Genomic DNA, 27593 nt, shown 5'->3' on the forward strand with positions numbered 1-27593 from the left:
CCGTACCGACTCAAAGTGAAATGGATGAAACTGTTGGGATTTTAACCGGGAGCAAAGCGTTAGCCTTTTGTCTGGAGTCAGAATCGAGCCTGAAGTGAAACAAGGCAAAAGAAACAAAAGTATAAAATGAGCCCTGAAGCCGGCCTCACATCAACGTCGCCCTCTGGTGGTGAGAGTGAATATCAATGTAGCAAAGCATGGATTTTTACATTGTGTGTCCTGAAGTATTATTGGGTGACATTAGTTCAGTTATCAGGCCTAAAACTACCAAGAGGGGGGGGGTGGGCTGGTCTAAGGTTAAAGTGAAACTGTTGTTTTATAATTTACAAAAATGAACATAAGAAGTGAAAAAAAACTGAGTTTGTATAAGTTCCTACCTTCTTTTCAAGTTTGCTGTAATTTTTCATGAAAAATCATAGTTTTTTTTTTTGTTTACGAATTTTCAAATTGTGCTTAAGAAGTCTGACTTTAATAAAACAACTAAACAAAAACAACTATCATAGTGACAATAAATTACAAAATATAACTAAAACAAACGTCTGTATGGTAATGACAAAAAAACAAAAGAAATGACGGCATCACTAAGCGTTTATATTACCAAAAACACATCAAAGCTGCACCAGATTGCAGCTAACATGCTAACAAATGCTAACAGGACAACAGAGGAGTTATTAAAACTTTTACGTTAAATTCGACATAAATAAAAGGAGAAAAAAATAATAATCTGAGCCAAGTTTGCTGAATGAGGGACAGCTCCATCCACCAGGCTGTCAGGATGTTTCACATAAATAAATTATGATCTCGACTCCCACCTTCACCTCCTCACCTCCTCCACCTCTACACTGAAGCAGTTCATGAGCTCACCTGTTTACTCTGAACTATTAGCAATGAATTCTTCATGTTTCTTGTCTCTGAAATGTTGGAATCTTCTCCTGGCTTTTATTTTTAGTGAGATTTTATCTTATTACTCGCCAAAACACTGAATCCATTCCTATATTTCACACTGATGGAAATGTTTCACCTCATAAACAGTGAAGGAGATGACTGCAGCGAGTGTAACAGACCTGCCGGTTAATGTTTTACTTTGGAAACTCCGCACAGACTTTTCTCTTAAGCTTGCTTGAGCGTCTTCTGTCAAACGTCCGATTCGTCCATGCGTTAGCTGCGTTTCATGGCGTCGAGCAGCGAGGGTTTGACGCGGCGTGCGGGGGTGAAGATGTCTTTGACCTCCGTCTCCAGGCGAACACCGGGAACCTTGAAGATGGAAACATCTGGAAAACAAACACCTGGAATCAGAGACACACAACAAAAAACAATGCATGCGATCATTTAGCCACGCCCTTACTGTCTCTGAGGTGCATGATGGGAAGGGGAAGCGTGCTGAAGTACGGGTGCTGCAGGGACTCCTCAGCCGAGATCCGGTCCGCTGGAACCAGCTTCAGCATCCTCTGGACCAGGTCCTCGGTCTTACAGGGCAGCTGGGCCAGTCTGGTGGCGAGGTTAGCATGTTAGCATGTTAGCATCAATACGAGCATGCTAGCATCTTGACTACAACTGTACTAAAACTTGACAAAGAGTCACAGTATCCTTTCTGCTTTAACTATCAAAAGAAATGACTTACTGATGACTTTGAAGCTGAGACCGTCAACATACCTTTTCCAAACTGTCCTGAAAGACTTCGGTTCAGAAGGAAGGAACCACTCTTGAGGAAACAGAGACAAACCGACAAAAGTCAACATGCTAACAACTGTAAAGGAAAAAACAAAAAGTATAAACACATTTAACAACACGCATACAGACCGATTCTGTAGTTTGGCAGCAGACTGACGCCTGGCCAGCTTCTCTCAGAGGGAACGCCCAGGACCTGCACAGGATGCCGTCATGTAAACAACAACAACAACAACAATAATGACAACCAACTCCAGACTGACCGCCCAGATCTTCTGCAGCTGCTCAAACTCGTCGGAGACTCCCGGGAATGCCGGCGCCCCCTGCAGCATCTCCACTAACACACAGCCGGCACCCCTGATCCAAACACAGCGCGCTTTAAATACACCGTCACAACAACAACAACAACAACAACAACAACAACTATATTAACACTGACAAGAAATACAAACACGTCACAAACACCAGAAATACAACAACAGCGAATGTAGCAACAAATAAAACAACACAACAACATTAATAAAAACAACAATGAGCACAAGAAAACACTCTGAGGAGGAGGAGGAGGAGGAGGAGGAATGATGAAGAGGAATGATGAAGATGATGATGAAGAGGAGGAGGCAGCGACCAGATGTCCAGAGCGGTGGAGTAATCGGTGGAGCCCAGCAGGACGTCAGGAGGTCGGTACCACAGAGTCACCACCTCTGAGGAGAAGCTCTGGCTGGGGATGGATTTGGACCGCGCCAGACCTGGACCACAACCAGAACCAGAACAGAACTTAAATCCAGACCCAGACCACAACCAGAACCACAGTCCTCATTCATCTTAATCAACATCATCAGTGTGTGTGTGTGTGTGTCTAACCGAAGTCTGCCAGTTTGAGCTCCCCCAGGTAGGAGATGAGCAGGTTTTGGGGCTTCAGGTCTCTGTGGAGGATTCTCCGGCTGTGGATGTAGCAAAGACCTCTGAGCAGCTGGAACATGAAGAGCTGAAACACACACACACGGAGTTAGAAGTGTGTGTGTGTAAGCGTCCTCAGCAGGATGCACACTGCACCGCCACGCCTACCCGCACGTTGTGCGAGCGCAGACCTCCGGGATGCTGGGCCAGGTACTGAGCCAGATCTGTCTGCTGCAGCAACAACAGCAACAACACAACAGCAACACCGTCACCACAACCACCGCAACCGTGACAACAACCATGAGGACTAGAACATCATCCGCCTGTCCACCCTGGTCACTCACCACGTACTCAAAGACCAGGGTGAGCGTCTCTCTGGTGTGGACGATGTCGTGGAGGAGGACGATGTTGGCGTGCTTCAGCCGTTTGAGCAGAGACGCTGTCACACACACACACACACACACACACGTGAACACACACTGTGGCATGCTGGGGGCGCACTGTGGCAGCGGTGTGACCGGTCACCCTCTCTGATGGCGGTGAACGGGACGCCCTCCTCCGTCTTCATCCGGATCACCTTGAGCGCCACCAGCTGGCCGTTGATCCTGCGTGGGGGAGGAAACGCTCGCCGCTACTCAACACTCCCCTTCTGCCCGAATGAAGCAACGTTAAAAATGCGAGAACCGACCTGCTGATGCCTTTGTAGACGGAGGCGAAGGCTCCTTCTCCCAGCTTCTCCAGGCTCAGGTACGACTGAGCCGCTCCGAACTGCAGACCCGCCTTCTGCGCACACAAGAACGGGTCAGGCGGCGGCTCGAACCCCCAACCCGGACCCCGACCCGGACCCCGAACCCGAGCCCTCCTGCCCCCGCGCGACCCCTCGGCTGACCCAGGTGAAGGCCTGCTCGTCGTCGGCGCCTCCCAGAGGGTCGCTGTTGCTGCGGCCGCGATAGACCCGCAGCCGGCGGGTCTGCAGGGTGTGGAACCAGTGGGGCTGAGACCGGGACTGGTCCGGATCCAGCTGGAGACACAACAGACAGACTTTAAGACCACCTTAAAGGACAAGTCCTGAATTAAAGGACAAGCCCCACCATTTTTGCCTCGAATTAATAGTATTGTTAAATACTAATAATTTACAGTTTGGGTCTGAGTTGTGATCCTGGTGGAAGTGACAAAAACCTATTTTTCCATTGTTTTTATTTTTCTCCAGTAAAAGTAAACATAGATATTAGCCAGCAATTCTCACCCACCGCTTTTTTCTTGAAGGAAAAAAATAAAAACAGCTGTGCTGACCTACATCTGTTTCCTTTCCTTCTAAAACTTTGCCATGTTGGGGCACAAAATAAGATGGCAAACATACTTTATTACCACTTTAAAACTATTATCAGACTTTGAAAACCTGTCCAGGTCAATTTGGGATGAAGAAAAGACAAAAATCCTCTTAACATGAAACTATTAAAGCGCTTTATAACTAATGTCGCCACCATAACACCGTCTTAAGATTACAACACTGGTTTAATAACTCCTTAAATCTGTAATACCACCTTAAATTATGACAGAAACCTGCAAGAAATGTTGGAAACAGGAGCACGTAAACTCCCCCAAACTTCGTATGAAAAGAAAACTTCTCAGCAGAATAAACAGTATTGAGAGGAGAAAGCCCAGCATCCCCCCCCCCCCCCCTGCTGTGAGCCACTCTCCAGCTCAGCCTCACTTCTGGCAGAGTTCAGGACCTACCTGAGCAGGTGGGAGAGAGGAGGAGCTGCTGCTCCTCTTGAAGCCCACCTCCTCCTTCCCCTCCTCCTCATCTTCCTCTTCCTCCTCCTCTTCTCCGCTCTCCTTCTCCTCCTCCACCCCCCTCCTCCTCCTCCTCCTCTCCACAGCAGCACTTCCACACCTCCCTCGCCCACAGACACACAGCTCCCATCACCTCCGCTCCTTCTCCTCTGAGACTCCCGGTCCTCCTCCTCTTCTTCCCTGTCTCATGACTCCCACGAAAACAGGGTCTCATGACACACACACGCACGCACACGCACGCACACGCAACACAAAGGTTCATTCAACACTGTATATATGCTGCCCTCCAGTGGACAACTGCAGGTACTGCAGCTCCTCTAAGTCCATTGAAGGGAGAAAAGTGGAGCGCGTGGAGGGTAAATATGAAACTGGAGGTGAGCATCCGGAGCGGAATAGAACTCAAGACCACCAAGACTGAGGATCTGTTTTAATCAGTGGAGGCCAGATCTCTGGACTCCTGTGGAACAAAGCTGGTTCAGCAAGTGGTTGAACCGAACGCAATACTCAACCCCAAGAAGTGCAACACAACCTGTCCCAGCTTTGCGATCTTTATTATGAGCTACAAAATTCAGCGTCTTACATCTTACATTTATACATTCACATTTATACAGGCGTGTGTGTGACGGTAAATACGCCTCCGTGCTCCTCCTCCTCCTTCACAGCTCACACAGGGACAGGGAGGAGCGGCTCCCACAGCCAAATCCAGCGTACAGGGGCTCTGAGAAGGAGGTGTTGAAGGTGTAGAGGTGGAGCAGAGAGTCAGAGCAGACGATGTAGAAGGACAGAGTCCCAGCGGGACAGTCCACATACACCCCCAGTCTGTGAGAGGAGGAGGAGGAGCAGGAGCAGGGGGAGGAAGGGACCAGGGTCTGCCTGTTGTCGTGCCAGGCAGAGAATCTGTGGTCGTATCCATACAGACACCAGGACCGGTCGTTCTCCCCGAACCGGCAGCCCATGCCGGCCCCCCTCCTCCCGACCCCCCTGTAGGCCAGCGCCAGCAGGACGTCTCCGCTCTGCTCCACCTCCCAGTAGTGGCGTCTCGTCAGCGCCGTCTCGCACAGCAGCTGAGGGCAGCGCTCGAACCGGTCCGGGTGCTCCGGGTAGGACTGGCGCTTCCCCACGTGCGTCACCGTCCTGCCGCCGTCGGACACTCCGAGTCTGGCGCTCACCGTGTTCGTGTCGATGGAGAGCGGGCAGGAGTCTGTCGGAGACAACAAACACTTCCTGCTCACTGGGAGGAAATGTGGGGTTTCGCTCCCGTTGAGAAACACACTTACACTTCCTCACTCCGGGTTTCAGCCAGCGGACTCCGGCAGGCTCCACCCTGAGAAGACCACACAGCGGATCAGTCCTGAGCTGAAGCTCGAATCCATCCTCCCTGGGTGGAGTCAGCCTGGCGACGGAGGCGTGCTCTCACTGGACGGATACCTGACGGCGTCCAGACCGCAGTCCGGATCCTCCACGGCAGCGGACAGCAGATCCACCGCCGCGTCCCCGGGATGGTTGTAGCTCAGGTCCAGCTCTCTCAGACGGGAGGACTTGGACCTCACGGCTGAGACCAGAGGAGAGCAGCCTCCCTCTGAGACCAGACACCCTGCCAGGCTGCACACACAGCAGACATCAGGCAAAAGGTCACAGAACCATCAGCAGCGTCACGTACGGAATCAGGTTTTCACTTCTAAAGCGTGAATCCTGACCTGAGAGCTTCCAGTTTGCAGCCGGGACTCTTCAGCACCCTGGACAGCAGCTCCACCCCCGAATCCCGCAGGTCGTTGTCACTCAGATCCAGATGTGTCAGACTGGAGGACTGAGAGCTGAGGACTGAGGACAGAGCGCCACAGCTTCTCTCGGACAGGCTGCAGTTGCTGAGTCTGGGAGGAGAGAGAGAGAGAGGGAGAGAGAGAGAGACTGTTCTGACCAGTTCTCAGACTACCACACAACAGAACATTTGATAAGTGGATTTAGTTGTTTCCGGTTTCACCGGGCCGGCTGGGGGTGAGGACGGTGTAATCTGAATCGAGAAGTGAGACTCTGGAAAACGTTCCTCTTCCCACAGAGGATGCTGTGTTTCTACTGGCCTCCAGCGCTCTCTGCTGCAGTTTTTCTGAGATCGGTGTCCATGTGACCTGCATGCTTCTCTCATGGAGCGGTAACGGCATGGCTCAAGTTCTCGTGGGGGAAAAGCATGAGGCGCCATATGGGACAGAAATCATTTTATTTAAATATGTGGACCCTGACCGGAGAGCTTCCAGTTTGCAGAGAGGGCTTCTCAGTCCGTCACACAGCAGCTCCACTCCCGAGTCCTGCAGGTTGTTGTTACTCAGGTCCAGCTGTGTCAGACTGGAGGACTGAGAGCTGAGGACCGAGGACAGAGCTCCACAGCTTCTCCGGGACAGGTCGCAGTTCCTCAACCTGAAGAAAAAAACAACAATAACAACCAGTTCAGTGTTTGTCGTGGCCACGGTTCTTCTTAATTGTACATAAATACACCTACAGAGCTTTGCTGGAGGCTTTGACCACCGGCAGCAGCTTCAGAAGAGCCTCCTCTGAAGCAGAGTACTTCTTCAGGTTAAACTCCTTCAGATCTTGATCTGATGACAGTAGGATGAAGACCAGCGCTGACCACTGAGCGGGAGACAGGACCTCTCTGGAGAGCCGTCCTAACCTCAGGGACTGCTGGATCTCCTCCACCAGAGAATGGTCATTCAGTTCGTTCAGACAGTGGAACAGGTTGACGATTTTATCTGCAGACAGATTCTCATCAAGCCTCCGTCTGATGTGTCCCTCTACTGCCAACATCCTCCGTGAGTTGTTGTTAACAACGGCAACGTTATGCAGCAGGTATATGTATAGCACCTCCTGACTGGCTGGTGCACTTCCTCCTATCTCTGCCAGCAGACCTCGTAAGAGCTTCTGATTGGCCGGCAGTGAGAGACCCAGGAGGAATCGAAGGAACAAGTCCAGGTGTCCGTTTGGACTCTTCAAGGCCTCGTCCACTGCTCCCTGGTAGAACCACGATGAGTCGATTCTCAACTCTTCAGACTCCTTCAGGTTGTTTTCCAGCAGGTTGACTCCAGAGCTGACGAAGGTCTGATGGACGTGAAGAGCAGCCAGAAACTCCTGGAGGCTCAGATGGACGAAGCAGAAGACCTTGTCCTGGTACAGGCCGCTCTCCTCTCTGAAGACCTGCGTGAACACTCCTGAGTACATTGAGGCTGCTCTGAGGTCGATGCCAGACCCTGTCAGGTCCGATTCAAAGAAGATCAGGTTCCCCTTCTGGAGCTGCTCAAAAGCCAGTTTCCCCAGAGACCAGATCATCTCCCTGCTCTCTGGACTCCAGTGGTCGTCTGTGGCAGCTCCTCCATCAAACTTGACGTTCTTGACTTTGGCCTGGACCACCAGGTGGTGGATGTACATCTGGGTCAGGGTCTTGGGCAGCTCTCCTCCCTCTCTGCTCTTCAGCACCTTCTCCAGAACTGTAGCACTGATCCAGCAGAAGACCGGGATGTGGCACATGATGTGGAGGCTTCGGGAGGTCTTGATGTGGGAGATGATCCTGCTGGCCTGCTCCTCCTCTCTGAACCTCCTCCTGAAGTACTCCTCCTTCTGGGGGTCGGTGAACCCCCGGACCTCCGTCACCCTGTCCACACAGTCGGCAGGGATCTGATTGGCTGCTGCAGGCCGTGTGGTGATCCAGAGGCGAGCGGAGGGAAGCAGTTTCCCCCTGATGAGGTTTATCAGCAGAACGTCCACTGAGCTGGACTCTGTCACGTCGGTCAGCAGCTCGGCGCGGTGGAAGTCCAGAGGGAGGCGACACTCGTCCAGACCGTCCAAGATGAAGACCACCTGGAAGTCTTGGAAGCTGCAGAGTCCTGCTTCTTTGGTTTCAGTGAAAAAGTGGTGAACCAGTCCCACCAGGCTCAACTGCTTCCCCACCAGGTTCAGCTCTCTGAAGGTGAACGGAAAGGTGAAGTGGACGTCCTGGTTGGCTTCGTCTTCAGCCCAGTCCAGAGTGAACTTCTGAGTCAGGACTGTTTTCCCGATGCCGGCCACGCCCTTCGTCAGCACCGTCCTGATTGGTTGAGATCTTCCCGGCGAGGATTTAAAGATGTCTTCTGCTCTGATGCTGGTTTCCGCTCCGTCCGTCCTCCTGGACGCCGTTTCAATCTGCCTGACCTCGTGTTGCTCGTTGACCTCCGCGGCCCCGCCCTCCGTGATGTGGAGCTCCGTGTAGATCTGGTTCAGGGGGGTCGACTTTCCGGCTTTCGCGATCCCCTCAAACACGCTCTGGAACCTCTGCTTCAGGATGGACTTTAACTTGTGGCGACATGTGAAGACTCCTCAACGAGCAAAAACAAAAACGGAGTCATGATTGATGAACACCATGAATATATTATCATATAGATTATTTATAAAACTTTACAGGTGCTTTGTGCGAAGAGAGTGTGGTGCTACCTGCAGACCAACGCACTTCTTCTGGATGTGGAACATGAGCCAAACATTTTCCTGTTCCAGAGAAGAAGCTGCGTCACAACCATGACTGCTCCACCAACAGGAATAAAAAATTAAGATAAATAAATCGCCACAGACCTTCACTCCGGCTCATCTTCTTCAGGACCTTCTCCGTCACCTCTCGGACGTCGGTGTTGTACATCTCCACCATCAAGTCCACCGTGTCCAGGCGGTCTGCCGTCTCCAGGTGACACTTCCGGATGGCTCTGAACCCGTCCTCCGCCTCGTCTGCGTTCTGGAGGAGCCACTGGAAGTGCTTCAGCTGCTCCGCCCCCAGATCCTGCAGGCTGTCCAGCAGCCAGAGCTTCAGGGCGCCGTCCGTCTCCGTCCTCTGCTGAAGCAAGGAGACGCGCTCATCGACTGACAGTCACCAGAACACACTGTCATACGTTGTGCCGTCGTTGTGGGGTTGGACTCACTGAAGGTTTGCGGGACAGCTGTCGATCGGCCCGATCCGTCGTACCATCAGCTCTGTGACGGTGATTCACATTCATCAGAATTTCAATCACACAAATTTGATAAATACATTGTTCATGTTGAATGTTCTGAAGACATCCAAATAAAATGTATGTTTGATGGAAAACAGCTGTTGTTCTGCATCTTCCTGCTGTATTTACAAAAGAAAGCACTGAACTAACTCACGCTTCAGCTGTGTTTGTCTCAAACAGAACAGAATTTATAAAAACTATTAATGGGTTTTTCTTACTTCTGTTCTGCAGACGGACCGGGTTCTTCCACAACAGGTTCAGCTTTATGCTGGTTTCCAGATTCAGAACCACTTCTGGGTTCCGGTCCTGCTTTGGGTTCCTGTAGAGACGTTGGTGAAGAGTCCAGATCAGGGGAACGGTCGAGTTCATGCTGAGGACTCGGGTCTGGGGCAGGAACTGGTTCACTGCAGCTCAGTCTCTGGCTGATCAGTGAAGGCAATGAGAAAGGAAAACAAGGATGGAAACGTTTCCTGACAAAAAACGGTTGAAGATCCATCTTCAGGTCAGTCCTGAATGACACACAGCCGGACCCAGGCCCGGGTCCGGGTCAGGTCCAGGTGGTCTGGGGACTCCTTCTTCACACGGATCCGTGCAGAATGTGAAGAACAGAAAACAGGCATCGGTTTTGGTGACGGTCAAACAGTGAAAGACAGAAGTGATGAGGTCTTCCTGTTCGTGGTGCGTTGACCCACTTTAAAGAAAAAAAACACTTTTCGATTTCTGACACTGAGCTGGAAAATGTCAGCAGTGCGCCGTGCAGCTGTGTGACGACAGCCTCTAACCCAGGATACCAGAGAAGAACTTCTTCATGCAGCTCTCTCCTGTAGACTCCCTTTTCATGCAATAACAGAAAAAACTGTTCGCAGCAGCAGAACCAAGTCACCTTGTGGGGAAAACACTCCCACTCATGCAATCCGGTATCGTTTGTGTTTCTCCTTTTTGCTTCCTTTTCTGTCGAATGTCGACATTATGAAATGTACAGTGACGAAAAGGTCGGCTTCGTCTCACGGAGCAGAACGTTCCACTCTGTCTTCCTGACGGGGGTTTGTCTCGCCAGCTGAGGGCAGCGGTGGCTCATTCCGCCAAATAAGCCACAACATTATGACCACAATACACTCAGGAGCAAGGGTCATCCAAGGTCATCGGGCCCAGCCAACAATGACAGAACCAACCGACCAACTCACTGATCATAAGCAGATTGAAATGTAGACAAGAAGGAACATGAAGCAAACCCCGACGAACTGATAGCCAACTTTCACGAAACAGCCTCAGACAGACGAAAACAACGAACTAACTTATCTGGAACGGATTTGGTCTATTTTTTAATGTTACTTCTAACTAACTGTTAGACCAAATGATTCATTTCAGTTGAGATTTATTTGTACAGCGCCAAGTACAAAACGGCCATTTAACAGTACTTTTACAGGAAAAAAAAAACGCAACACTTCGTAACAGACGTAAGCAAGCTGTGGAAAGGAAATACTTCTAAAAGGAAAAAACACCTTTGTAACTAACTCTGACTGACTGACTGGTTGAGACATCAACCAACCAAAACACCAACAATCCACAAAGTAACCTGCACCAACTCAATGATGCCAAAGAAATCAAGAAATCAATTTTAAATGTACTGCAAATAAGAAAACCGAACACTGAACCGAAAGAATAAATAAAGAAATGGATGGAGGTCATGAGAGGAGAGGAAGTGTGTGCGAGTCGTCCTCCTCCTCCTCCTCCTCCGCCTCGCTCACTTTTTTTTTTCCAGCACCGTCGCAGACTTTCACCTCTCAGTATCTGCAGGTAAATATTTGATGTGCGAGTTGGTGATGAGTCAGGGGATCGATGCCGTTTCACATCTGTGCTGTTCCGTTTGAATCTGTAGAGCTCTGATCTCTAACACTGGCGGTTTGTGTGTGTGTGTGTGTGTGTGTGTGTGTGTGTGTGTGTGTGTGTGTGTGTGTGTGTGTGTGTGTGTGTGGGTGGGAGCACATCAGGGGACAAACTTCTCACAGGCGCTGCTAAAGTCATGATCGAAAAAACACTCAAGTTCACCACAGCGATTCTCAGAAACACACTTTCTAAATGTACAAAGGTGTGTCAGTAAATATGGAAACAGAACGAAGACAGGACAAATGTTTAAATTTTAAAAATGTGCCTTCAAAGTAGTCATTTCTTGTTAAAAACCCACCAGGCTGATTATGGAGAGATTTTCACACCAAACTATCCCTTCAGAAAGTGATGAGATCTGACTGTTCTGAACTGAAAACAAAGGAGACGGGAGCGAGGATGTTACGCTGAGTCAAAGTAAACAGGTCCCACTCATGGCAGCGCCTCATACTTTGACCCTCCGGTCAACAGCGAGGCCTCAGAAAGCAGGGAGGGACGGACAGCCAGAGACACACCGCACTGCCACTCTGCCGGATCCGGTTCTGAGGTTCTGACTGGAGGTCTGGATCATGGTGGACCCGAAACCAGCCGCAGTCCTGCTGCTGCTCGTCCTGCACAGCAGCGTGGCCGACCATGGTATCAGGTTTACGCTTTACTCCGATGCTTGTGTGAGAAGTTCAGGTACTCGATGTTGGGTCACGATAATACAGGCGGCATTTGAAATTCACTGGAAATGCACTTCGTTTGAACGACATGCAGTCTGAGAATTTCTGTTTACATCACATTTTCTTAGCTTGATTATGAAAAAATTTTGTTTAGCTAGTTGAACATGATCAGAGCATGATTGATTGTATTGATGTTTTAATACTGAAGGAGAACAAGCCTTCAATCTGTGGTATGTTCAATACGTCTAAAACTCAAACACAGCCCTTTAAAATGTCTGGCTTTCATGACGATGTTTGTTTTGCAGTTTTTCTCGACAGCCAGCGGGCGTCACAGGTCCTGGTGCGAAACCGACGAGCCAACCAGATGTTTGAGGAGATGAAACCAGGTAAACCCGTCAGGTTAACGGTTCACTGGTGTTTTGGGGTTATTCTGCTGATTAATGAGAGTTTATAACGCTTACAGATTATTATACTCTTAAAAACGCACCATGATCAGAGTCAGGGTTGACCGTGTGGACTCTGGAACTGATTGAAACAAAAAATCTTAAAGGAGATAAAACCACCACAAATGACAAAAACTAGAACAAAAAGACATCAGAATTCATAAAGACAGTTTACTGTGTGTTATTTCCTGTCAGGTAACCTGGAGAGAGAGTGTGTGGAGGAAATCTGTGACCATGAAGAGGCCAGAGAGGTGTTCGAACAGACGGACAAAACAGTACGACAACACTTCACTCTGTCTTTCACACACAGCACTGAAACAACAACACAAACAACAACAACTGCTTGATTCATCACCGTTTGATCCCACAGGAGAACTTCTGGGTGAAATACCTTGGTATGTACCGATCAGTCTGATGTTTCTTAATGTTTGTTCAGCTGTGCGCTGTCCTGCAAACATGAACAAAGTCCAGATCGGCTGAACAAACACACAAACACCTTACTGCGGTGTTGTGTCCGTTTTCCAGACTGTAAAGGAACCGAGATAGCAAGAACGCCACAGACCGTCGAGCTGGTCCGGCACTGTATAGAAGGTAAACACACACACATACACAGGCTCACCTGATCTCGTCCCGTCGGTTTGTGCATCTTGCTGAGTGTGTGTGTGTGTGTGTGTGTGTGTGTGTGTGTGTGTGTGTGTGTGGGCGTTCAGGTCAGTGCATCTCTGGTCAGGGACTGAACTACGAAGGGAACATCAACATCACCAGGTCAGGACGAGTGTGCCAACACTGGAGACACAGCTTCCCCCACCCCATCAGCAGGTAGGTAACCAACCAACCCACCAACCCACCCATCAGCAAGTTACTGTCATACTTATAGATGTACCTGTGAAATGACTTGTTTACCGGATTTCCTGTTTGCCGTTGTGGCTGATGGCGTGTTGGCCCGTGCAGGGAGTACAATGTTTCAGAGAACCCGCTCCTTCAGGAGAACTTCTGCAGGAACCCTGACAAGCGTCCGGAGGGACCTTGGTGTTTCACGAAGGACCCCTCAGTGCAGAAAGAGTCCTGCCGAGTGCCTGTTTGTGGTCAGTGTCTGACAGAGCACGTTTCACCACGGTACGTTTCGGACCAACATGACGATGACACCACACACTCTTGCTTGGTTTAAAGGTGAGGACTTCGTCCAACCTACCGAAGCTCCAAAACCTGTTAAAGCCACAGAGTGCCTACAGAGTTACGGGATCGATTATGTTGGTGACCTGAGCGTGACCACGGGAGGCCACACCTGTCTGGAGTGGTCCTCACCAGCGGCAAAAGCCCTCAGTGTGGACAAAGAGTTCATCCCCGAGGTTACCCTGCCGGGCAACAAGTGCCGAAACCCAGACAATGACCCCGAGGGCCCTTGGTGCTATGTTCAAGTTTATGGAAACATCACGATTGATTACTGCAACCTGGAGCTTTGTGGTAAAGAGCACTTTTGTTTCTATCTGTGTGACCCTTCACCTGTCTGATCCTTCACTTGTCTGCCGTCCAGACGACCCGCTGCTTGGTGAAGAGGACACAACGCAGACCGAAGGCAGGGAGCGCTCTGTTCTTGGTCCTGCCAGGAAAACCATTTTCAACCCTCGAACCTTCGGACAGGGGGAGAGTGGTGAGTTACATAACCCAAAAACCCGTCTTCCAGCTGAAAACCAGTCGACCATTGTTCTGACTGGTTCTATGGTTGCTGTGTTTTAGAGTGTGGCGTTCGTCCACTGTTTGAGAAGATAAGCAAACAGGATGGAAAGGAGGCGGAGCTGCTGGAGTCGTACAGGGAGCAACGCATTGTTGGGGGTGATGATGCTGAAGTGGCCTCGGCACCATGGTAACAGCATTCTGCTTTAAACCTCCTGCAAACTATTTCCTCCACGGTGTTCTTGAATTCTCTGAAGACCTGTTGCTCCCTTGCCCGAGGGTCATGCTCTCATCATACTTGTTTGAGGGGTTACTAACGGGTCGGTGTTTGTTGGATCGCTCTGACAATACCAGTCCCCGAGTTTCACTGCATACCGACGTGCTGACGACACTCTGCTCTCCTTATCAGTCCAAAGCACCTTTAACTGTGCGTTCATGATAAGCTAAGCCCTGATTGTTACTGCGCACAGGCAGGTGATGCTGTACAAGCGCAGCCCTCAGGAGCTGCTGTGTGGCGCCAGCCTGGTCAGCGACGAATGGATCCTGACTGCAGCCCACTGCGTCCTCTACCCACCCTGGAACAAGAACTTCACCAAAGACGACATCCTGGTTCGTCTGGGAAAACACAACAGAGCCAAGTAAGAACAGCTCGCCGGCACAACACCGCAGCCTGGAGGCAGTGTGCCAAACCCTCTGACATTTCCCTGATTCACATCCTCTCCAGGTTTGAGCGTGGCACCGAGAAGATCGTGGCTATCGATGAAATCATTGTGCATCCAAAGTACAACTGGAAGGTGAACCTGAACCGTGACATCGCGCTGCTGCACATGAGACGACCGGTCCAGTTCACCAACGAGATCCACCCCGTCTGTCTGCCCAGCAAGGCCGTCGCCAGGCTGTAGGAGGACTGCGTCTGCTTCGCACCTCACACTACCGAGTTTCTCCTCAAAGCATCAACTCTTCTCTGTTGTTTGATTGCCGGCAGGCTGATGTCTCAGGGTTTCAAGGGTCGAGTGACCGGATGGGGTAACCTGAAGGAGACCTGGAATCCCGCCGCGAGGAACTTACCCACGGTCCTCCAGCAGATCCACCTCCCCATCGTGGACCAGGATATCTGCCGCGCCTCGACACAAGTCAAGATCACAGACAACATGTTCTGTGCAGGTAAAGTTTCAATTCCCATTGTTGCTTTGAAGCTCTGCAGGATTCTAATTCTTTCCTGAACCGAAAACGACATATCTCTCAGAGGAGACATCAGGTAGACTCTCTGTTCCTTTGTATCACTTTATCTGAAATTAATCAGGGTCCAATTATTACACCAGTATGGTCTATTAGTGAAGGTCAGAATGTTGGATAATGAAAGGTCAAGATTTAGAGTTCAACGCAAGGGACTGAACCTGTTCGAAAAACAAATTAACCACCAAAGTGGTCAGAACTGAATTATGTTGTTTGCATATCAGATGTGAAATCTGACATTAACATGCTTGTGTTGTGCGTCTTGACCGGGAGTCACTTCTGAAAGTTCAGTCGAATACGGAACAAGGTAAAAAAATCCCAGATCAAATGTGAGGGTGTTTGAATGTACTGCAGGTTACAGTCCAGACGACACCAAAAGAGGCGATGCCTGTGAGGGAGACAGCGGCGGCCCATTCGTGATGAAGGTAAGTCAGGGCAGGGTGTAACTTCATACCTTCTCATTATTAAAGGAGTTTAAATGACGGGCTTCAGTCTGACACTGTAAATGAGTGTATTTCTGTGTGTGTGTGTGTGCAGCACCCAGCAGAGAATCGCTGGTATCAGATGGGTATTGTGTCTTGGGGCGAAGGCTGCGACCGCGATGGAAAATACGGCTTCTACACTCACCTGTTCAGGATGACCCGGTGGATGAAGAAGGTCATCGAGAGGTCGGGAGACAGCGACGACTGAACGAAAACACACGCGCACATACATCCATCCCATAACGCAATACCACCATCCACCTCCAGGGGCAGTATCTCATACACACGTGTGTGTTGGTTATTTGGTGACCAATGTTTTTGTTTCTGAATAAAACTGCACCACACTCATCAAGAGGCTGTTTTCTATTGATTCTAATGTTTATATTGTGAGGTTGAAAACCCGGCAACCAAACACACCCAGAGATGGGAGAGGATGGCAATAAAAGTGTGACGGTAACCACTGCGCTCACCTCACGGATCATTAAAGTGACGCACCCCTGCAAGAACAACAGAGTGAGACTGCGTGACAGTGTGTTTTATCAGAGAGAGAACAGCAGCAGCAGCGAGCTTCACACACGTGTTGGTAAGTCTCTCTGAGACGGACTGGGACAGAGTTCAGTCAGCTCGTGTGTGGATCCACACGGCCTCTTCTCTCAACGTCACGCCGCCGCCTCCTCCTCCTCCTCCCGGGCTCCCGCCGCCTCCTGGCTGTGCGCCGTGCCGTGGGTCAGCAGGTGCCGGTTGAGATGAGTCTTGCGGGTGTAGCTCTTGGGGCAGAAGCTGCAGCCGTGAGGTCGCACGTTGCTGTGGGACAACATGTGCTTCTTCAGGTCGAACTTCCTGCGTAAACATTTCCCGCAGTCCGGACACGAGAACGGTTTTTCTCCTGGAAGATGAAAGACGAAGACGGAGTTACTGGCGTCGCGCTCGAGCTCACTGCACCCCCTGCTGGTACGCCACTCACCCGTGTGAATGCGGCGGTGCTCGGTCAGGTGGCAGGAGATGGAGAAGGCCTTCCCACAGTCCTGGCAGACGTACGGCCGCTCGCCCGTGTGGGTCCTCATGTGCTTCTGCAGGTCGCCGCCAGACGGCCAGCCCTTACCGCACACCGAGCACACGTACGGCCGCTCGCCGGTGTGCCGCCGCACGTGCACGTTGAGGCCGGCGAGCGCCGTGAAGTCCTTGGGGCAGTAGGGGCAGCGGTAGGGTCGCTCGCCGGTGTGCGTCCGCAGGTGGCCCTCCAGGCCGTCGCGGGTCTTGAAGCGCTTGCCGCACTGCGAGCAGAGGAAGCGGCTGTCGGCCGAGTGGCTGGCCCGGTGGGACTGCAGGCCGGTCAGAGAGCCGTACGTTTTGCTGCACTGGTCGCACTGGTACGAGCGGAAGGTGTGTGTGCGCTGGTGGATACGGAGCTGGGTCACTCCTGCAGACACAAACAGGCCGAGCCACTTCAAAACCAGCAGGGGGTCAAAGGTCAGTGATTCTGGAGGCCACAAACGTTTGTATCCATATTCGTTTTGCTATTCTATCAAGTACAGGCACCGCTTCAAACCAAAGTCACACTCACGTGACTGGCTGAAGTTAGCCTGTGCTTGGAGTGACGCGCCGGAGCAGCTGAAGTTGGGCTGTGTGTGGCGGCGACTCACCCGAGAAGCTGAGCTCGCAGTGGCGACAGGTGTATGTGGGCTCGGCGCCCTCCACCGAATGCGTCTGCATGTGGCGCAGCAGCTGCGTCTGCGAGGCGAACGCCTGCGTGCAGACGGTGCAGGCCAGGCCGGCCGGCCGGTGCTGCGCCCGGTGCGCGTCGCGCTCCTTCGCCGACTCGAACACCCGGTGGCAGCGGCGGCAGGAGAAGCCGGCCTTGCCCAGGTGCGTCTGCCGGTGGTTGGTCAGGCTGGACAGGTGGTGGAACTCCTTGTCGCAGTGGCTGCAGCGGTAAGTGGGGCGGGTGCGGTGCACGCGCTGGTGCGACAGGAGCTCGGCCTTGCTCCTGAAGACGGCGCTGCACTGGAAGCAGGAGTGCGCTCTGACGGGCCGGGGCTCAGGGGGGCGGAGCTCCTGGAAGGCGGCGGCGGCGGCGGACGGGCGGCAGGTCCTGTTGGTGCGCAGGTGTCGGATGACCTGCAGACGGAAAGCAGCCGTCTGTTCTCCGGCCCGAGTCTGAGTGACGAATACAGTTCGGCGTGAAGCTCACCTGAGAGCGGTAGATGAAACATTTCCCACAGCGAGGACACCTGTGAGCCACACGCTGGGAATTATGGGAAATGCTATGCAGAGCACTGGCTGTGACCTCAGCGTGATCCGATTGGCCGACTGTAACAGTCAGAGGTACTTCAGGTGTGACAAAAACAAAGCACGTGTACAGAGGAAAGAGGGGCGGGGCTTACCTGTGTCTTCTGATTGGTGGACTCTGTCTCCAGGCGAGTCCGTCCACCTATCAGGAACAACCCGGTAATTATGATTCTGAAGACAATGGAGGATCAGGACTGAACCCCTCCCCACCTCACCTGTCCACCCCCACCCGCTGCTCTCTGCCCTCTGCTGAGCCGTCATTGGACGCCTCCTCCTCGGCCCGATCGGTCGCCTCCTCGCCTTTCGCCAGCACCGCCTCCGCGTCCGGTGGAGCGTCCGATCGGGCGTCGGCACAGTCAGGACGCTCGGGATTGGTCAGTCTGGTGAAGAGTGGATGGGACCACACAGAGAGGAGGGTCTTCTCTGAGTCTCCGCCCACTAAGGAAACGACATCATTACCGCCTGGATTCACTGCACGCTGGTGTGTTGATGATTCTCGTTTCGTACCTGCGGTCGCGGCTCGTTCCAGGGAGCAGCTCTGATCGGTCAGCAGCTGCCGGAGCTCCGCCCTGTGTGCCTCGAGCAGGCAGTCCTCCACACCAGAGGGGGCAGCATCGAGCCAACAGGCAGCCTGATAACAACACAGTATGTTTAAGCTTCTAAACTCCCATTGCATTATGGGCACTGTAGTCCAGGGACAAGCTCCCCAATCACGTTTTCATCAGAATTCCAAAAACACTGCACAGAACACGTCTCGAAAGTTAGAGAAACTCTGCAAATTGTAACATAAATTTAATGAAACCATTATAGTGCAGCAAACATTTTACATTTCAGCTGAATAAACTGAAAACTCTTACAAAGGCTCTTATTTTGGAGGTTTTAAAGATAAAAGCTCTGAACATGCAGCTAAGGAGGAAATTAAAGGAAATTTGAGAAATACCAACTTGAATTTCTCAAAAAGCTTACTATTTCCCATGAATCATCTTGCAGTTTCCACTGACTACAGTCGTTTCCCCCTCAAACTACAACAAAAACATTTCTCTTATTTGGGTATAAATGTTACGCGTACATATGAAGCCCTTTATGATCATATTTTCAAATTGTTTCTACAACACACTAAACAGGATTCTGATAGACGGACTGTCTGATAGACTGGGTATGCAGTATGGACAGTATGGGTATGGAAGTATGTAGTAGGCAGTATGCGGTTTCGAACACAGCCACACTGTACTTTTTTGCTACGAAACAGCAGGATATCACAAACCTTCCCCTCACTTCGAGTGTGTTTTTTCAGATCAGAGCTAAATAAATGAAAACCTTCTCAGTCTACTTTATTTTGGTGACATATACTGAGAGGGGAACACAAGAAAATCTGCATTAAATTCAACACTGAAATGATATGAAAAGCAGAGAAACGTCAGAACAACAGCTAAATGTCAGAAAGGCATCTTTTTAGAGAGTTCTCTGACTGTGTGTGTGAAGCGGAGCACCACCTGCTTGAAGTCTGGGATGGGGAACAGCTGCTCAATGCGGGACAGCAGGTCGGACACGAGGGACTGCAGGGCAGAGTCGAAGTTCTGGTCGAACACCTCCTGCAAGACAAGGAGTGGCGAAAGGTGTCACGCAAACAAACGCCGAGTCAGCAGAAAGCTGCTGGAGTCAGGTATCAGCTCACACCTGCAGGAGGCGCTGCGCCTCACCCGGACTCTGTGTCACTGCGGCACTGAGAGACAACAGAGCTGAGCAACACTCCTCCAGGACTTCATCCGCCACCTCCCTGGAGACAGAGCGGATCTCCTCCATGTGGGCGGGGCCAGCAGGTGCATCTGGGTTGGAGAGGGTCACCTGAAGACACCAAACAAAGGCATTGCTTCCTGTTTGTCTGCCTCGTTCTCAGGGACGGCTGAAGCAGGGAGCACTCACCTTGGCCCTGAGAGCCAGCAGCAGCAGACTCCTCTGCCTGTTGGTCAGCAGTTCCGGGACAGCCTCAGTCACCATGGAGACGAAGTCCCCCAGCATCCCGTAATGCTTTACGCTCTGATGCCGCGCGACCTGCCACATGGCTGCTGTCAGCAGGCGGAGGGGAGGGACCAGGAGGCGCAGCGAGGAGAGGGGCAGAGCGGAGGCTGGAGAGGAGGTGCAGGGAGGGGAGAGGAGGAGTGAAGCAGGACCGAAGGGTCTGGTGCCGAAACTAACTTCATCACTAAACACTGGCTGGCTGGGATGAAGTTACTCTGAGTCTTTTACGAAGTCTACCCAACACAAACATGATGTCTTCTACCTAAAGTAACGTAATACTCGTGTTTAGTGATTCCTTTGACTGTGATTTTGTGTAAGGGTGCTTTAACAGTTCTTTAAAGAATAAAATGCAGATTCAGTGCGAATGTAGAATACCTGAAACTAATGAGCAGAGTGACACTACTGCTGACAGGAACGATATACCGAGAGCACACTTTACCTGGAGTTTAGAATAACTACAATAAATTTAACACGACGTGGAAGGTTATCAGAGAGCCGAATTGAACTCCTGTCACAGATGATTCAAGACCACTTTATAAAACTTCTTCAAGAAAGACTGAAGTCTCATTTCAATCACCACTTCAGTAAAAATCACAGTTTTCGGCACGGAGTTCGGCTCGCCATGATGTAGCTCGCTCACATTATCTGATATCACTCTAAAATGAGGAAGGAGGTGGAATTACAAAAGACGGAGGATAAAGATAGAGACGTGAGCACGTACCCGTCATGCTTCTGCGGCTGCGAGCTGCTTGTCGAGGTTTTTACAACCCTTATGGTGATGAGAAGTTAGCAGGACGAGCTAGCGGCTAACTTGTTTACGCTTCAACCAGCGGAAGCCCCGCCCCCTTTTAAGCCGGAAATGGACGGGAAACATCCGGGACGCGCATGCGCACTACCAAGACTGAGTTAAAAATAATAATACAAACTTTTTGATGAATGGCGGTTAAATGAATTCATCAATTTTTTTTTTCCCCAAAACACTGATGTTTAAATGAATGTGATTTGTAAAGGGAGCAGTTTTATGAGCTGAGTGAGGGGGACTTCTGATCAGAGACTCACAGAATCCCACAAGAGTTGACCGCTGTGGCATTCTCAGCAACATCCTTGATTCTCAACTGGACCCCAGTGATCAGTAACTAAAAGAGAACAGTCTTCCCCACATGTTCAGTTTATCTAAGACAAATAACACAAAAGGTGTCTTTGTTTACAGACTCATGACAAGCAGCTCAGTGCTCACTCAGTCTCCCGTAATCTTCCTCCTCCTCCTTTTTCTCCCCGGTAAACGGATTAGCAGACTTGAAGCAAGAGCAGAGAGTCGAGATGAAGGTGAAGCAGCTAAAAGGAAGACGAGGACCTGCCAGGCTGCCAAACATCTTCTTAACTTCTTTATTTTCAGCCAGCTGCCAGTGAATGAATGAGTGAGTGAATGATTGCAGACTGCATGTTACAGAGGAGGAAGATGAGAAGAAGCTCAGCTCGCCAACAATCTGTCTGATTCTGATGCAACCAAACAAATTGATCATGGATCCAAAGAGAGAGGACAGTGAAACATCAGAGAATGAGGAGCAAGATCCTCTGAATGAAGCGGAGGAGGAAGAGGAGGAAGAGGAGGAGGAGGAAGAGGAGGAAGAAGATGAAGAGGAAGATGCTAAGATCTTCAACGCCTGGATGTCGCAGTACAGAGGGGGGGAACGACAGAGGAAGCCCGGGGGTGAGGAAGAAGTGACAGACAAGGCCGAGGAAGTGGAGGAGGAGAAGGAGGAAGAGAGAGCCAGGCCTGTAAGTAGGAACAGCTTGGAGCCTCTGGCCCGGGTGAGGGTGGACCGCCGAGCATCGCTACCGAGTCCGGTAAGAGACACCTTCATAACCCTACCACCTGTTCATCAAGGCCCGTAGATACCGTTAGCACTATAAAATGCATAAGCAGAACCATACGCCCTGCTCCCCGGGGGCCTCTAGTGGTCAGGGTGATTATGACAGCAGCAGTGCAGGAAGGCCAGAGTCTCAATGCCGTGTGAAGCAAAAAGTTAACATTGCAATGATAACATATTCCTATTCTACTCTATATTGAAAATACAAATAAGCGTTTCCTGATAATATTTCACTTCACAGTAGTGCAATTAAAACAGACATGTGTCTGTGATGGAGTGACATGTCTGAAAGATACCACCTGTCAACACCGCTGAAAACCACTGTCTGTGAAGATTTCTGAAAATCATATTCTGTCAACACATAAAAAAACAATCTGTCAACTCCTCGGAAAACCATCGTCTGTGAACATTCCTGAGCTCTACGCTGAGACTCTACAGACGTGGCCGTTATTACCCTCCGGGGTGGAGGTGGTCTGCGGCGTTCCCATATTTAGCTCAGTGGGCTCAGAACTGTTGGGGGCTTCTGGGTGTTAACATGAGCTCACTAATGAGGCTTTGAGTGTGTTGATGGGATCAGAGAGGATCAGAGTCTCTCTCTGAGCCTTTCGCCTGCTGTAAACAGTTCACTCATGTTCATATCGCACTGCTCATTTCACAGGATGGTTACTGCTTCTGATGTTGTCATTTTCTCTCATTCTCACCAACTTATTAAATTACTCATAAATGCTATAAATAGTTAACCAGGGGCTCAGTCAACTGGCAAATTTCGAGTCAGGGAACTGACTAGTGAACCATTTGGTGAAATATGTAACTTAGTTAACTGTGTTGTTAATGAACTGGTGAACTGTCGGAGTTTTTAAGATCTCATGAAGTGACCGGTTTACCATTTGGTTGACTGCTTACATTTAAATGATGTTTAACTGACTGGTGATCCACCTGTGGTTCAGGCGACCCTCTCGGCCATGCAGCTGTCGCGCCTCCACTCATCCAGCGGCGCTGCCGTCACGGCGCGGGTTCTACTGCATCGCACCTCCTCCCGCCGCCTCCTCCTCTCACCGCAGGAGTCCCCCTCTCCTGTCTCCGCCGCCATCAAGCCTGCCATGGAGCGGAGGCCGTCCCTCATACCCACAATCCCTGAGGCTGTGCCACCCGAGAGGCGGAGCCAGTTCAGGAGACGCAACGTCATGTCATTGGTTGGTACAAATGCAAGCCTGCTAGTAAGACAGCAAGAATAGGTTGTGTAACTAACCTGTGTGTGTGTTGTGTTGCAGAGTGATGCATACTGTGTGTGTCTGATCTGCCACAATGACTTGAACCAAGGCAGCGGCACTCGAGAGCTGGAGTGTACACACACCTTCCACAAAGAGGTAACACACACACACACACTGGAAACATTGCTTCAGTGTTCTACTTTCTAGTTAATATTGGCAAAAAGTAACTTGTTGCTCCTTGTCATGACCTGCTGACCCCGGCTGTGTGTGACGGTGTGGTCTCTCTGCAGTGCATCGAGGAGTGGCTGTGGAGGAAACACTCGTGTCCCACATGCCGCGTTCAGGTGACGGTGCAGCAGCCCGTCTACGACTGCGTCAAAGTCCCCTGAAACCCGCAGAAACTCCTCCAGAGACTTTGCGTGTGAAGCTGGAGTTTGGAGTTTTTCCATCAACTGTTATCATCAACACAAGGGAACGAAAAACAAACAGAGAAAAAAAAAACATCTTTGTTCAGGAAAACTAAATATTTGAACTCATGACCAGAGCTGCATGGTTTCTCATTGAAATAACTGAAACAGAACAAGCATTAAAAAACAGATCAATGGCGGAAATAAAATACAACTGCGAGTGAAACAAAATTGTCATTCGTCAAATGTTTTTTTGTTTTTTTGTGTTTTTATGATTGGAGTGAAAGTTTTAGTGTATTGATTCCCTTCCACATTTTTGTTCTTTTAATGAGTTGTGCTTTGATTACCTCAGAAAAGGGTCCAGAAATATATAAACAGACATAATATGTTTTTCTGGAGCGACTTAACCTTAAAAAAAGAAGATCAATGTGTCTCTGGCATTAGAGGAGCTTAAGAAATGTTCAAGTGTAATCCTCTGGGAAGAGGAAAATACATGTCACTCTGCGAAGAGTCGAAATATGAATAATTTGAGAATGTTAAAATGGCGATGATTGTATGTTCCTTGTAAATATTATTTTAGGATCTGCACAAATGATTTAATACAAAAAGAAAGTAGAAATACATGTTTCAGTTCTCCTTACTCATTTCACAACGTTTCTGTTTTATTTTTCAACAATGTTTTGAGCTTTGTTTCTAAATAAAGTTGGTGTTTGCCCTATTTTTTTTATTTTTTGCATTTCTTTGATTTTCTATCGGCGAGCAAACACGTGGGGGAAACAGCGCCCCCCTGGTGCCTATTGTGGCGGCAGGCGGTACTGCAGGCGGAAGCGCCGCACCTGTTGATGTCTTGTGGAAGTTCACCTGCAGCTCCAACACCTGAGAAGCTCCTGGAAAGCGTTTCTATCCCCTTCTCCAGCGAGGACCCGACACCCGGAGCCGATGGACAAACTGAAGAAGGTCCTGAGCGGGCAGGAGGAGAGCAGCGGGGACGGCAGCGGGATTCTGGAGGTTTGTTTTTAGCCCGTTAGCTCCCGGGACGCGCTGCGGAGGCGGTTCGAGCCTCATAAACTCCGGGAGGAAGAGACTGACACACACCGATCACCGGGTTTTACCTGCAGGGAGACTTTATCTTCCACAGGACCGCTCTCGCTCCCTGTCCATCCACTGAAAAACACATTGCACCTGAGTAGAAAACAACAATAACAAAAAAACACGCTCCAGAAGGGCGTTTCAAGACATCCAGTTTTTAAGACTTTTTCAGAGAATTAGAATTTTTTTTTTTTACATTTTTTAGTTCGTGACACGTTTTTTAGTTCGAATACAAATATTAAAATTGTTACAACCTCGTCAATGTTCAAATTGTCCTCTTAGTTGTTATGATGCTGATATACTGGGGCGAAAGTCGGGAGTTCTGCTGTAAGTTGTTCATGGTCATGGCCTCTCTGCAGAGAGCCAATCAGGCGTCCACGCTCTCATGGGGGACGAGGATGAGGGGCTTCGGCATCTGCTTCGTCCTGGGAGCGCTCTGCTCCATCCTGGTGAGCCCCACGGTGTTTTCCTCCAGACGCTGACCACACACACTTCCCTGTTCTCTGCACACCTGTTTCTTCGTTTCCTTGGTCATCAACTTTTTATTTTGTTTTTGTCGCCCTTTCTTTGGTCCTGCTGTCTGTATCCAAGGCAATGCTTCATCTGTTTCTATGGTAACCGCTTCTGTCCTGTTAATATCCATGGTTACCATCATCCTGCTGTCTCCCTTGTCTGTTGCCGTAGTAACAGCCTTTCCTTCCTTGTGTCCAGGGTACCTGCTTGCTGTGGGTTCCGGGGTTTGGACTGGCCGTCTTCGCCGTCCTCTACAGCCTCGGAAACGTCTGTGCTCTGGCCAGGTACGAACCACAGACCGGCGTCAGCCGCCAGCACGAGCGAACACCGATCTTAACAAACCACAACTTAGTGGAACTAAGCTCAACTCACTGGTGTGGTTCCAGCACCATGTTCCTGATCGGGCCGCTGCGGCAGCTGAAGACGATGTGCGCTAAAGAGCGAGCGCTGGCCACCGCCATCATGCTGGTGAGAGCCAAACGACGAGTTCAGGTTCATCTCGGTCACAATCACAGTCTGACCGTGTGTGTGTGTCTCTGCAGGTGTGTCTGATACTGACGCTGTGCGCCGCTTTCTGGGTGAGGAAGAGACACAAAAACACACACACACACACACACAGGTTTGAATGAACGTTGTGCGTTTGGGTTAAACCGTGGTTTTGCGTCTCTGCAGTGGAAAAACAACGGACTGGCACTCTTGTTCTGTGTGCTGCAGTTCATCGCTTTTACCTGGTAACACCACACACACACACGCACACACAAACACGCACAACAGTGCAGTTGAAACTTAAAAATGTACACAACTGTTCGTTTGCAGGTATGGTCTTTCCTACATTCCCTTCGCCAGGTAAGAAACACTGATTTTTTTTCTTGCCTTTCTTTGACATCTGAAACCTTCCTGTTTTTACGCCATAAATAAAATGACTGGAAAGTGCCGAAAGTTTTATCTTCTCTCTCTCTCTCTTTCTACTCATTCAGAGACGCTGTTATGAAGTTGTTCTCGCTCTGCATTTAAGCCCCGCCCCCCGCCCCGGGTCACCTCCCGTCGGACCAATCGGAGGAGGAGTGTGTGTTCTGTGTCCAGTCACATTTCAGAGCAGCTCATCGGTCCTCGAGTTTCAGGCGTCTCCCCCCATCCACAGGACACTTTTAGGGTTTTCTCTGTTACTACGGCAACTGAAACTTGTGTCATTTCTTCAACCTTGGAATTTCACACCACAACACAACATTTTAACTTTATTTATGTGGAAATCTCTATTTCCTAACGCAGAATTTCGTATTTTTTTTTCGCTTTCAATTTTTTTTTTTAACATACTGTGGCAGTGCCTGAGAGTTTTTCAAGTGGAAGTGGCTCGATGACGAGTCCAAGCTGCTGAAGTCGCACAAACGGTTAGGCTCGTACTTAAGTGAAATGTTTCAAAAATAAAGATACACAGATCAGATTCGGAACATTTCTGTAAACAATAATGTGCTGCTGACAGAACACTTTGTCGCTTGTGTCACTATTGATTTATTGTGTATTTTTCTTTTTAATAAATGTGAACGACAGCAGAGTGTTTCCAGTGAAGTGTTTTTTGTTTTGTTTTTTTGGGATCAGTCATTTATAAGAGGGTGTTTGTGTTCAGTGACAACATGAAATGCATATACATATATAAATGTGGACTGAGGAACGTGTGTCTCATGTTTCTCATCTTCCGGTCAGATTACAGTTAAACCTGGAGTTCCACAGGGTTCTGTTTTCGGACCTATACTCTTCACATTATACCTGCTTCCTGTTGGGAACATCATCAGGAAACACTCCATTAACTTCCACTGTTATGCAGATGATACACTCATCTATGAAGCCAGATGACACCGATCAACTTGTCAAACTAGAAGTTTGTCTTAAAGACATAAAAACCTGGATGTGTCGTAATTTTCTCCTAAATTCAGAAGAAAAAAAACAGTTCTTTCCACAGTCGCCTCTTTTTGCTCACGTGGAACTGCTGGAACGGTTTTCTCGGTAAAATTGACAGAAAAAAAAGGTGATGTAATGGTAATAGGCGCGATATAAATAAAGCTGAATTGGAAAAAATCATGCGGGAGTTGCTTGTGGAAGCTGTTGGTGGGACTTGTACTGGGTGTGGGAGGAGCTTCTTTCTGGTGTGGGAGGGGCTTGTATCAACTGTGGGAGGAGCTACTTGTCTTGTCTTATGATTGTCATAAATTGAACACGATGCGTCCACGCCGGCGTGACGTGCGCGTTGCCCCGCCTCTTTCTTTCTGCACGATAGATGCCTTAAAGCCAGCTAATCTCCACCTTCTGATTAAAGCACACACACACACAGCGCTGGTTAAAGCATGCACACACACACCGAGCGCGGGTGTCGGATGTCCCTCGGTGTGCGTGTCCAGATGTTCCCGGCGAAGATCTGACCTATCCCCGGCGACTCTCTGATCCCGGCAG

General features: G+C 49.9%; 6 protein-coding genes across 10 annotated transcripts; 3 read left to right on the plus strand and 3 right to left on the minus strand.

Annotated features, from left to right (window-relative positions):
- Positions 1 to 1145: 1145 nt before the first annotated feature.
- Positions 1146 to 4410, minus strand: cdk15 (cyclin-dependent kinase 15; the record flags this gene model as incomplete). The annotated part of the gene is made up of 13 exons (XM_030086122.1): positions 1146 to 1271; positions 1346 to 1488; positions 1654 to 1702; positions 1801 to 1864; positions 1932 to 2025; positions 2297 to 2417; positions 2533 to 2656; positions 2737 to 2799; positions 2913 to 3007; positions 3094 to 3173; positions 3257 to 3351; positions 3458 to 3589; positions 4306 to 4410. Coding segments are annotated over 13 exons (1278 nt in total), but the record flags the coding sequence as incomplete, so codon positions are not given.
- A 495-nt stretch (positions 4411 to 4905) lies between these two features.
- LOC115384112 (NACHT, LRR and PYD domains-containing protein 3-like) lies at positions 4906 to 10191 on the minus strand. 4 transcript variants are annotated; one of them, XM_030086435.1, is made up of 10 exons: positions 9584 to 10191; positions 9297 to 9348; positions 8956 to 9208; positions 8821 to 8871; positions 6860 to 8705; positions 6604 to 6777; positions 6063 to 6236; positions 5794 to 5967; positions 5643 to 5689; positions 4906 to 5566 (listed from the first exon to the last, which is right to left on the minus strand). In XM_030086435.1, exons 1-10 carry the CDS (start codon positions 9859 to 9861, stop codon positions 5022 to 5024), a joined length of 3594 nt encoding a protein of 1197 aa, XP_029942295.1. In that variant the 5' UTR covers positions 9862 to 10191; the 3' UTR covers positions 4906 to 5021. The 4 variants fall into 4 exon arrangements, with proteins under 4 accessions (XP_029942295.1, XP_029942294.1, XP_029942296.1 ...); XM_030086434.1 differs by having other exon boundaries at positions 8956 to 9211; XM_030086436.1 differs by lacking the exon at positions 6063 to 6236 and having other exon boundaries at positions 8956 to 9211.
- A 1540-nt stretch (positions 10192 to 11731) lies between these two features.
- Positions 11732 to 16018, plus strand: f2 (coagulation factor II (thrombin)). Of its 2 annotated transcripts, XM_030086439.1 has the most exons (15): positions 11732 to 11885; positions 12220 to 12300; positions 12553 to 12632; positions 12728 to 12752; positions 12883 to 12948; positions 13068 to 13176; positions 13309 to 13442; positions 13528 to 13821; positions 13892 to 14008; positions 14095 to 14221; positions 14502 to 14669; positions 14756 to 14929; positions 15017 to 15195; positions 15622 to 15692; positions 15805 to 16018. In XM_030086439.1, the coding sequence occupies exons 1-15, from the start codon at positions 11819 to 11821 to the stop codon at positions 15955 to 15957; spliced, it is 1845 nt and encodes a 614-aa protein (XP_029942299.1). In that variant the 5' UTR covers positions 11732 to 11818; the 3' UTR covers positions 15958 to 16018. The 2 variants fall into 2 exon arrangements, with proteins under 2 accessions (XP_029942299.1, XP_029942298.1); XM_030086438.1 differs by lacking the exon at positions 11732 to 11885 and having other exon boundaries at positions 11990 to 12300.
- Positions 16019 to 16120: 102 nt separating this feature from the next.
- LOC115384241 (zinc finger protein 345-like) lies at positions 16121 to 20910 on the minus strand. Its single transcript, XM_030086561.1, has 11 exons — positions 20779 to 20910; positions 19962 to 20164; positions 19716 to 19883; positions 19532 to 19630; positions 18546 to 18669; positions 18254 to 18476; positions 18134 to 18180; positions 17941 to 18059; positions 17393 to 17867; positions 16714 to 17169; positions 16121 to 16635 (listed from the first exon to the last, which is right to left on the minus strand). The coding sequence occupies exons 1-11, from the start codon at positions 20783 to 20785 to the stop codon at positions 16409 to 16411; spliced, it is 2148 nt and encodes a 715-aa protein (XP_029942421.1). The 5' UTR covers positions 20786 to 20910; the 3' UTR covers positions 16121 to 16408.
- Positions 20911 to 21578: 668 nt separating this feature from the next.
- On the plus strand, positions 21579 to 23589 carry LOC115384202 (histone H3.v1). Its single transcript, XM_030086507.1, has 4 exons — positions 21579 to 21905; positions 22876 to 23121; positions 23200 to 23295; positions 23430 to 23589. The coding sequence occupies exons 1-4, from the start codon at positions 21579 to 21581 to the stop codon at positions 23526 to 23528; spliced, it is 768 nt and encodes a 255-aa protein (XP_029942367.1). The 3' UTR covers positions 23529 to 23589.
- A 745-nt stretch (positions 23590 to 24334) lies between these two features.
- Positions 24335 to 26686, plus strand: sft2d2b (SFT2 domain containing 2b). Its single transcript, XM_030086255.1, has 8 exons — positions 24335 to 24554; positions 24995 to 25084; positions 25347 to 25432; positions 25535 to 25616; positions 25691 to 25726; positions 25821 to 25879; positions 25965 to 25994; positions 26126 to 26686. Exons 1-8 carry the CDS (start codon positions 24486 to 24488, stop codon positions 26160 to 26162), a joined length of 489 nt encoding a protein of 162 aa, XP_029942115.1. The 5' UTR covers positions 24335 to 24485; the 3' UTR covers positions 26163 to 26686.
- The last annotated feature ends 907 nt before the right edge of the window (positions 26687 to 27593 follow it).

This window comes from Salarias fasciatus, assembly GCF_902148845.1.
Source record: "Salarias fasciatus chromosome 23 unlocalized genomic scaffold, fSalaFa1.1 super_scaffold_20, whole genome shotgun sequence".
Classification (NCBI taxonomy): domain Eukaryota; kingdom Metazoa; phylum Chordata; class Actinopteri; order Blenniiformes; family Blenniidae; genus Salarias; species Salarias fasciatus.